This window comes from Dasypus novemcinctus, chromosome 10, assembly GCF_030445035.2.
Source record: "Dasypus novemcinctus isolate mDasNov1 chromosome 10, mDasNov1.1.hap2, whole genome shotgun sequence".
Classification (NCBI taxonomy): Eukaryota; Metazoa; Chordata; class Mammalia; order Cingulata; family Dasypodidae; genus Dasypus; species Dasypus novemcinctus.
In genome coordinates, this window is record NC_080682.1 from 98,406,608 (window position 1) to 98,418,239 (window position 11,632).

Below are 11,632 nucleotides of genomic sequence, written 5' to 3' on the forward strand. Positions count from 1 at the left end.
CTGCAGGTGACTGGAACTTTTAAATGTGTGTGTGTTGATGGCAATGTAAAATAATAAGGTTCCTTTCCTAGATATTTTCCTAATTCAATTTAATATAGCATCAGTCAAGTCAGAGATTTTGCCTATTTTATACGTGTGATTCTTTCTCAGTGTTTTTACCTGGTAGAGAGCAGAAGCTGAAAAATATTTACTGAATAAATGATCATCTATCTAATATTCAGTTTACAAGATGATTTAGTTTGTCCTGCTTTTGAAGATATCTCAAATTCATGGAAAATTTTTTAAATATGAAAAGGGGCGCAAGGCAAGCAAGTTTCAACATAATAAAATTTCAAAAACAGTTTTAAACATAGTTGATGCAGAATCAGAATAGAATTAAGTCAATTATGCCTGTCTTAGTTTAGAAATTGAATTGTTTAACAGAAGAAGAGTTCTGTTAGACTATTGGCTTTGAATTTGAATTATTAACTGTATGGCATGGATTATGCAAGATTAGATGTTATCCTGTTTTAGTCACATTTTCTTTTATCCTTCTCTAGGTATTTTTTAATGACTTATGTGAAGAATTAACAAATATGTGTCCATTCTCTTGTCCTCAATATTTCTTGTTTTGATGCTTAGTAGATGCATTTTGTAGTGAAGGCAGGTGCAGAAAAATAAAACCCTAATTAATATCTATTGTCTGATATTTTCCTGAAAATTCCCAGAATGCACATGCGTATTTCATGGGTTTTGATGCAGTAGACAACTGGGTTGAGCACAGGAGGCACCAATAAGTAGACGTAGCCCATGCTGACCTGAACCACAGGTGGGGCATGCTTCCCAAAGCAGTGAATGATGGACACACCCAACAGGGGGATATAGACCAGCAGCACAGCACAGATGTGGGAAATACCTGTGTTGAGGGCCTTGACTCCCTGGGAGGAAATGCCCAGCACTATGGTCAGGATCTTTACATAGGAGAGCCAGATGAGCATAGAATCAACCCCAAATGTGATGACAATGATAGCAAGTCCTAAGAAGCTATTAATACAGTGGTCAGAGCAGGAAAGCGTAATAATATCTGGATGTAGACAGTAGGAATGGGAAAACATATTGGCCTCACAAAATTTTAGTCGCTTAATGAGAACAGGGGCTGGGATGAGAACAATGATTGCTCGTAAAACAAACGCCACAAAAATCTTCACAATGGAGGCATTGTTGAGGATGGCATTGTATCTGAGAGGGTTAGAGATGGCTTCATAGTGGTCAAAAGTCATAGACAGTAGGATACCTAACTCCATCATGGAGAAGATGTGAATAAAGTACATCTGGGTAAGGGCATGCATCAAAGTCTATTTCACGAACATTGAACCAGAAAAGCTTAAGAATGGTAGGTAAAGTGGTTACACAAGGCCCAGGTCACTGACAGCCAGCATGGAAAGAAAGAAATACATGGGTTCATGAAGTGATTTTTCCATCCTGATCATCATCAATATCGTGCTGTTGCCCATTATGGCAGTCAGATATAAGGCACAGAAGAGGATGGAGATCTGTGGATGATAAACCTCCAATCCAGAGAAACCAGAAAGCAGAAAAGTTTGGAAATCACTGCTGTTGAATAGTCTCATAATAGATGTGTGCAATTATTAAATATTTATCCTTAAAATTACAAAGAATTGATTGTTATATTATCATAAAAATCATTATCTTCCATTTCTCTAATTCATCTCTCTACTTTAATCTGATAACTTGATCAATTTATAAGCCTTCCCTATGAATCTGTGCTAAATGAGTCTTTACTGAACTTGGCATTATTTCTAGAAATCCCATCAAATCTATGATTCACTTTTATCATTCTTTATCTTTCATTCAGGTAAATAAATGGTTAAATGTAAAACTAATCATAATTAAATATTTAAATCATTACAGGGGAAATAAAGACTCATCTACATGAATAAAAATTGGATGAATAGTTATAAACATATTAAAAAATAATACGTTTTATGTGACAGTAGCTCCCTTTCTATTGTAAAACATGTTATAATGCTTCCATGATAAAAACAATACAACACTGGATCAAAATTTAGCAGAATTACCAATGGAACAAAATTGTTACTCCTACAAAAATCTGTAGTATGATGGATAATTTCATGCACAATAAAGGAAATGCCATAACAAGATGATCAAGGGACTAACTGATAGTAGAAAATATCAAGTATTTTTAAAAACTTTCTGATTATCAGCTTATGGATCAAGTCTAATAAATTTCAGATAAACATTACCAAATATTAAGTGGAAATATTTGTTCAATATTGTAATATAAATGAGGAATCATTTATATGAGGATGAAACATAGATGACATAATTGAAAAAAAGAGAATACATAGGTAGAAATTTTATATATATTGGTTCCAAATTAAGGTTGTATGAAATTATCAAGTATCTTAATCATCCTTATGCAACTTTGATGTTTAATATATAAAAATAAAGGAGAAACACCATGTTCTTACTAATTAGCAATCTATCAGACTAAGGAACAATTTCCTTTTTCAAATTTAAACTATAAGAAATCCTTTCATTTTTGTCACTGATATTTACAAATATAAGCTTAAGTATAAATTCCTTAATTCCTTAATTAGTATCTAACTTAATACCTCAAATTAAATTATTTTCATCTTTTGATTACAGCCACATTAAGGTGATTCATTTGAGCAAATTCAAAGTACCTTAAACACTATAATTTTCCTTTCCTCTTAAGGGTGACAGAAAATATAGGTTTCCTTTCAGAAGTGATGATATAACAAGATCAGTTCTAAACCACCTCTTTTAAATAGTATTCTGGTGACAAGGGCTGAATGCCATTAATAAATAGTATTCTAGTGAGAAGGGCTGAATGTCATAGTGTCATAGTGTATATATATATATGTATATATATACACACACATGAATGCTGCATGCTCTCACATGTATTTTTGTGAGAGTTTATGTATTATATAGTCAAACAGAGCCTCTAAGCACATGAAGGAGAATCTCTAAGGGTCTGGTTGTCACAAAGCAATTGTGCAATGTAAACCACAATTAAATAACTGAGATCCCAACCCTGTGTGTTGTTGTTTTTCAGTTTTTAATTTTTTCCATTTTTTAAAAATAGCTAAGTCTGCAATAAATTCCCCAAGTGCCAAAGTTTGCAATTGTTAGTCAGGAATAAGGGCTGCTCCTTTTCTAATTAGCAAGCATTTAAGTAATGAAACACACATATCTATATATCTTCATAGATATATCTTAAAACAGAGTGCTGATATAAAATATCCAACACAATGCTCTTTTTCTGTTGAAATAAAGTAAAAAAAGCAACAATATCCATTTGGCAAAAACACATAAAATTGACCATTAAAATATTAAACACATTGCAATTGTTACCTTACATCATTTCTTTTTAAAACCAGTACATCCTTTCGAGAGTGAAAGGGGACAAAGTGTATAAACTGGTAATGACTTATAACCTAACATATATCATTTCTTTACCTACAGAGGAAGAGAAGAGATTAGGGCAGAATGAATGAATGAATGAATGAATGAATGAATGAACGAACGAATAAAGGAGCTTTGCACAGATCAATGCTAATATGTCAGGAAATGAGATTTATGTATAAATTAACCCTCTAATCTGACATTTATAAAACATTGTTCTATGCTGAAGCTGTACTTGCAGTAAGAGCATTTTGTTCATTCTCACTCTATTTCTGTTGTCTCTAGCTGCCTTAGTTTATTATTCTATCTGTCATTTTTAATTTCATAATATTAATAAGCAGGTGAGCAAAATTATCCATAAGACATGTACTTGATAGCATATTTCACAGTATATAGAAATTGATATTTAAAACACACATTTGAGTAAATTAATAAGTAAACCACATATGAGATAATTCTTACCAGATAAAAGTATCATTATATAAATTTGTGTTTGAGGAATAAACAGAAGAATCAGGAGCCTGGGGAATATTGACTTAAGATGTATCTATCTTATACACCAGTACCCTTAGCTTATAGTATTATCTATTTGCATAACATAAAAAAATAATTCAAGCTCAGTCCACAAATCTCCAAAAAGCTTCAAGGCCATGCCAAGATTTCTGAAGATTACAGCAACTGCGGATCACGTTATTCTAGCAGTCATTGTGCATCTGGCTCCAAACTCTTGATTTTGACCTTTCTTACATTTTTATAGGCTGCAAGTCAATCAGTGCAGCAATTAGTGCCCACTTTTAATATATTTTTACATACACTTGTAGATATGAAAGGTAATTTGCGCTTTGAATAAGAATGCTAATCATCAAAAATAATCGTTCAAAATAAACAGTAACCATCTTTCTGAAATAAGGAATCTCTACCAAACCCTTGTTCACAAGTTAGGGGATCTACTATTTTTAAACATATCTCTCATCTCAATTTCTTTTCACTAAATTCCAATGCCATCTTAACTTTTTGAGGAAAAAAGGAAACTTCTCTTTTTGTGAAAAATTTTTGCCTGAATTCTGGAATTCATGCTAGTCTAAAACACTTCTTTGTAAAACCATTAAAAGTGTTGTCTTAAACAAAAGCCAGAAAGCATCATCTTTACTACCTTGTACAAATGAATTCTAATTTTTCATGAATGGCTTCTGAAGTCTTAATTCAATTTCTGTGACTGGGTTTTAGCAGGTTTAATTTTTAGGGAACCCACTAATAAATATCAGAAAATAGAATTAATCAATAGAAGAAAACTTGATAAAAGTACTCACCTAGAAAATGTGTAGAGAAAGAGGATTATAACCATAGAACTCAAAACAAAAAATAAATGTTAGAATGAAATCCAAACTAATGAATCATCACTTTGAATGTAGACATCTATGCTCCAAACTAATGAATCATCACTTTGAATGTAGACATCTATGCTCCAAACTAATGAATCATCACTTTGAATGTAGACATCTATGCTCCAAATTAATGAATCATCACTTTGAATGTAGACATCTATGCAAAAGGATCTGGTTGAGATAGTAACCATATACCATTCTGAGTAGTCATAAAATGCATATGGAGATATTGCAAGTAAAAGAAAAAGAAAAATTAGTGATATACAAGCATTCATCAAAAGAAACAAATGTTCAAAAAGAAGATATACAAATAACCAACAAGCATATGAAAAATGCTTGTTATCGTTAGACATTGGGGGAATGCAATTCAAAACCATAATGAACTACCATCTTATACACAATAAAAAACTTAAAATGACTAAAAAACAAATTTACAAGTATTAGCAAAGATTTGTAGTAATTGGACCCATTATATATTGTTAGTGGGATATAAAACGGAGCAGCAACTGGGAAAACAGTACAGCAGTTCGTCAAAAGACGAATAGAATTGTCGTATGACCCATCAGTTGTACTCCTAGATCTGATCTCAAGAGAATGAATACTGGTACACACATGATCATAGCAGCACTATTCACAATAGAAATAAAAGGTAGAAATAACCTAAATATCCATTAGTGATTGAAGAGAAAAACAAAATTTGGTATATGCATAAAATGAATCATTACTCAGCAATAAGAAAGGATAAAATAATGATACAGGCTACAATGTGAATGGTCCTTCAATAGATTATGCTTTTTGAAAGAAGTCAGAATGAAATTTAACTTTTATTTGGAGACAGGAAAGCAGCAGGGATAAATGAGTTCAGAGGCAATAGATGGGTAGATGTGGTGATGGAATATTCTGTTTTTTTCTTTCAGTGAAATATGAAACAAGATTATCATCTAAGTGTGGGAGAAGAGCTGACAAAGGTTTGGGTTAAGAGAACCTATGAAATAATTTTTGAGGTGACTGCAAGAAAAACAAATGTACTGCTGGATTATGGGCAGATTGAAAGACTCACTTGATATATTGATATAATGATTGTATATTTAAAGTGAAATGAGTTATTCTGATTGTAATTGTTTATTCCCCAGGCTTGTTCTCTAGTACCAGTGTAGTCATACTGGTACTAGTCAAAGGGTCAGTGAATAGAATTGAGACAAGGTTTTTTGTTTTGTTTTGGTTTGTTTGTTTTTGTAAGTGGGTACTTGGGGGAAATAAAATTACCCTGAATTTCTCCAGTATTTGAGCAAAAAATTATAGCCTCCAATTTCCTTTTACATTTCATGAGAATTAAATATATAGCCACTTACCTAATTAATTACTCTGATCTGCAAGAATAATGACACACCTCTATAATCTTCCCAAATGATGAAAGTTATAGCCAGAAGTAGGCTCTAGATTCAGTTCCCAAGATGCGAAGAGGAATGAAGCAGCTATTGTCCTGTGTATTTACATTTTAAGGAGGAATGAGGTCCAAAAATTGGACATATATATAAAATATATATTAAATAAAATATAAAAAGTTTAGAGAAAAGGAGAAAATGGGTTATACAGATCATGGGGAAATTATAGTTATACACTTAAGGGCTGAAATAAGGAAGAAGCTCTTTTAGTGCTGGCAGTGTTGGTGGAGGAGAGATTTCTCAACTCTTTCCTTTGTAAGTAGAGAAAAATAATTCTTCTTCTCTTCTCTGGGTTATCCAGCTGCTTGCATATAACAAGTAGCTTGGCTCTCATTACATCTCCCTACGTTAGGGGATAGTAAAAGTATGGCTAATACATTAATTATTTACTGTGAGGAAGTTAAGGGACAGTAATAAATATGTCTTTACACTTCCTTTGATGAATTCTCATGTGCACATTCAGGATAAAGTAATTAGACATGTCTGTATCTATAATTGTATCATCACATGAGAGAGGAAATAAAGGAATGCAGCCACAGGTGTTGTCTGACCTTGGACATTATGCTGGGTATATTAGGGAGAAATGATTTGTAGGAGATGATGGATCACAATGTATTGTTGAAGTTTCCGTACTGGAGGGGAAAAACTACAAAATCATGAGATAGTAGTTGGAGAATGGTGACTTAAACTTGAGATTATAGAGGTATTGAAAATAATATTAATGATAAAACATAGATTTTGGCTTGGGAGATACTACCTGCATCAGGAAAGAGGACAAGATCTTCAGGAGAGAGGGGGTTAAGGAAAAGAAAGCCCAGGTTACTGATGGCATGATGAACTGAGATAAGAACAAGCCAGGAGAGGATAAAATGAGTCAAGAGAGCTAAAATCCTTAAGGAAGATGCAATATGTGATAATTCACATCTAGGAGAGAGATTTTCAGATGTAAAAGGGTGATAAAAATGGCACCTTCTTCATAAGGTTTTTAATGTATGTGTATGCATATATATGTGAATATAAAGAAAGGCAATATTTACAAAGCTTTCAGCAAAACTCTTGGTGTATAATAGAGACTTCATAAATTTTATATAATATCAATGAGATTCCAAATACACTGATCATGTTGCAACCATTTTCCTTAAAGAGTGTTGACTTAGAATTCTTACAACAAATTTTAATTAATTCCTCCATTCCTTTCAGTCATTTTTTTCATGAAATATTTAATTAGAAGCTACTTAGTGCAATGCTTGCTCTTAGATATTGATGGCTCATGTTAGATTTAGTTTCCATTCCTTAAATGCAGGGGATACCATTCATATCATAGTCTGTATGATTGATGTCTTTGGGGTTTACAGATTAATGCCTGTATGAGTGAATCCTGGAAACTTGGCCTGGTGTTACAAACATTTAATAATTATTAACATAATAAATTTACAATGGAAGAATACACAATAAAATAGACATGTAAAACAAAAACATAATATAAGATAGGACAGACTTCCTTGAGGCAGTGGAATTCTACCTGCAATGTTACAATGAGTGAGAAATGAGCAGGTGTGGGCTAAGGAAGGGGGAAAGGTATTACTGGCAGAAGGAAAAATATAAGAAAGAACCTTAAGGAGATGGTAAAAACACCCAGACTGTCTGAAACTCAGGGGGACTCATGGAGGTGCTATGGACAAACAAGTTACACCAGAAACATAGCGGGACAAAATTATCAAGACACATGCTGATAATTTGGATATTGACAGTCATAATCCTTGAAATTCACCATTTGTATATGAAAGAGTGTGGGCTTTTATTCAGGCATAATTCATTTTGAATCTTGGTCATGTATAGTGATTAAGAAAATGAAATTTAGATCCAGAGATATCTGAATCTTATCCAGACTTTATCAGCTCTAAAATTTTGTACCACTTATTTAATCTATCAGTCTATCTGTATTCTCATGTGTGTAGTGGAAATTTTCTGTTTCCAAATGTTGTTGTGAAGATCAAACGAAATGACAGATATGAAAAACTTAACCTAGGACCTTCAAAATGATAGCTTCTCAATAAATAAATATTACTCCTTTTCCATGGTTTTCTGGCTTTCTAAAAATTCCCCAAATATATCTAGCAAATATATTCCATGTCAAAGCATGAAGCATATGAAAAAAGAATGGAAAATAAAAATGAATTATAATTCCAAGGATAGTTGAGATTAATTATTCTATATTAAATTAATTTAGGTCTTATAGTTTGGGGGAAAAAAACCCTTATCTCAGAGGACCTTCAGTCCCCCAGGTGCCTAGAATTTTAATCCACTGGGACCTGGAGTCAGATGTAACTTCAACTCATGTTTTCTATGTATACTTCTTTGTAGCTGCTCCTAATTGAAACTGGCTCTCTGGATGACCAAGATTTACTTTTTATTTTTTTGTCTTTATTTATTTATTTCATATTACATTAAAAAAATATGATGTCCCCATATACCCTCCACCCCCCTCACTGAACTCCTTTAATTTTGGTGAGTTATTTCAGTGATACAAGACATGAGGAGAAAGAAGAGGGCAACATTGAAACATCTGTGTTTACAGATTTACAATTTCCCCAAAAGGATAATGTCTTACTTTTTAAATGTCTTTAACAAAGTTATAACTAAAACTCATTTACATATATTAAGGCAGAGTGTACTCTTTCTTTGTAACTAATACAAATATAATGTATTATATTTAATTAATTGATTAATGAAGTATATGGAGTATAGGATCATAGATATTCCAAATTAGAATTAAAATGGCATCAGGTAAAATTGTTTGATCAAAACAGGTCATGGGATCATAGACAGCTGTGAACCAAAAACATCCCCAGATTCCTCATATTAAGGATTAGAGGTTGGGCAATCATAGCAAATCATGAGGAAGGAAAAATATTTAGGAGTAAGGTAAAAAAGTGTCTGTATTGTGGCGAAGATTTAGGCAAAATATACCAGTCTTCCTTTTCTCTTTGCTTCCTTTCTCTTCCTGACCAACGCAGACCCTTATGTTCTTTTAATTGCATTAAAAATTATTTGACATAGTTAATCTTTTTAACTATTTAATCTGTGCAAATAAGACTTCCAGATTACCACTTAGTGGGAGATCAAGATTTCTTCAGAAGTCAGATTTAAAAAAATTATATATATCTTCTTTTCTACCACTTTGAAACTTTGATTTTTGAGGTCTAGAAAAACTGATACTTTGAAAGGAAAATTCAGGCTGTGTTTTTAATACACTTGACTTAGTTTTTCCTGTGCTTTTAAGTAAAAACTTATTTAAGTGTATTCATTTGTATATATTTGAATGTATTTATCTGAATATTGTTGTGTTATGCTTGAGGGGATTTTTGCATAGTAGCAAACAATTAAAAAGTCCCTGTGTGCTACAATCTATATGCATATTATACCATAATTTAAAAGTACATGTGCACAAACAAGTAGCATAAAAATTTAGTTTCCTCTGAAGGCATGTGTGCATACAAATATCCAGCTCTTTCGTGAATGGTTAAAGGTTCTTAATGCCAGCAGAGAGAAATGTGAATAGTTTCATCGGTCTCTGGAAATGGAGATTTGGATAATGGAGATCTTCAAACCCTCGAATTAATCAGTCATTGACCTCAGTTCTACATTCAAAGAGCTTCTCTGCCTGGCTGCACCTGGAGTCCTGTCTTATAATCATGGAAGAACAAAACAATGAGAAAAAAAGATCTTTCAAAGATCAGAAAACTTTTTCTTTCACTATTGACAGAGGGGACAGGAAATTTATGTATCTTTAACATTGACATAAAGGCATCTTGACTAAATCTAAATACATAATAGAAATAGCATTGCATTTATGCCGATTTTGGGAAGTAACATACCCTTGGCTCCTGCATGGCTTGTAAGTTAGACAGACTGAGGAGCCACTTTTCTTATCCTATTTAGAAAGAACATTTGATACTAGGCATTGGGCTGGGTCATAGTAATAACTAGCTACGCCACAGCTTATATACTGAGAAGAATATACGTTTATGAGGAAGAAAGATAATGAAATATTAGTGATGGTGATAATGTTAATAAACAATTAAAATAGTAAATCTAATATCCCACAATTTGAAAATGTCTGTCAAAAGGAAATATAAAGAGGCAAAGAGCACAGAATTAATCTGCCAATCTCTGAGGAAATCCAGGAGAAATTCATAGAGGAGATGGCTTTTGACCTAGATGCTAAAAGATGAGCAAAGCGAAATGAAAAAAAGTAAAGGAGGGGACACAGCAAGAGAGAAATGCATGTAAAAAATGCATCATTTTACACAGAAACATGGTATATTTAAGAAATGATTAGAAGTATGATGTAAGCAAAGGAAGCACAGAAAGAAAGGTGCTGGTGAAAAGGCTGGAAAGAATGATTTTGTTATTGATCATGCATATATGACTATGTCATGCTGCTTCTTACAAACTTTATTACATACATCTTACTTATGGATGAATGACAAAATTCCAATGCCTGATACTTGATTTCTTGAGTTCTTTCTCTGTGTTGGATATTGCTCTTAGTTGTTAACATCTTAATTTAATCTTCCCAACAATCATTTGTTACCCCACTTTACAGAAAAGGAAACTGGGGATACAGAAAAATCAATATACATAACTTAAATACTTATTAGGGAGATAGAGGCACTTAAAATCAGTATATAGAAAGAGACTATGGAGGATCAGAAAATAATCAGAAGGAATAAGAAAAATAGAATTGAAAGTATTACTAGTGATAGTTAAGAAATTTAAGGGTTTCCACTCTTTTTAAACTTTATTTCATCTTAGACAAATGTCATAATACTTGAAAATATTCTGAAAATAATGCTCTTGTAAAGCCCAAGTCAGACAGGGAAGTATTTTAGCCAAACTCCTAAATCTCTTACATGTATTTCAAACTCCTCACAGAACACTGGATGACATGAGTGCTATTCTAATTAACGAAACACTCAAGAGCACCACTTTACAAATTGCAATGCAGTTCACAGTGTTCATTATTTCTAATATTAATAGTAATTTCAACAAATCCTAACTAATTATTGGCCAATGTGTGGACTATGCTGATTAAAGGGAAAACACCATTTCTGGGGGTGATGTAAAGAATTCTATGATTGGTCTAAACTTTTATAAAAATCATTTTTGATTGCTTAGATGTAGATATACTATACACAGCTACAATAACTCAGATTTGCTGATTAAATTTGTGCTAAAAAATTAACAGTGATCAATGCTTAATAATGATAATGAAAATAGAAACACATGAGGATAATGTTAAAGTATTATCTAAAATAATAAAATTTATCAACGTAAGTACAAAGT

General features: G+C 32.4%; 1 protein-coding gene across 1 annotated transcript; it reads right to left on the minus strand.

The window, feature by feature from the left end:
- Positions 1–668: 668 nt before the first annotated feature.
- On the minus strand, positions 669–1,283 carry LOC101447367 (olfactory receptor 51G1-like). Its single transcript, XM_012530338.1, has one exon. It carries the CDS (start codon positions 1,281–1,283, stop codon positions 669–671), a length of 615 nt encoding a protein of 204 aa, XP_012385792.1.
- Positions 1,284–11,632: the final 10,349 nt, after the last annotated feature.

What these genes read in the sequence shown, in the direction of transcription:
- LOC101447367 (XM_012530338.1), bottom strand. Translation starts at nt 1,283, where the DNA reads ATGGAGTTAGGTATCCTACTGTCTATGACTTTTGACCACTATGAAGCC.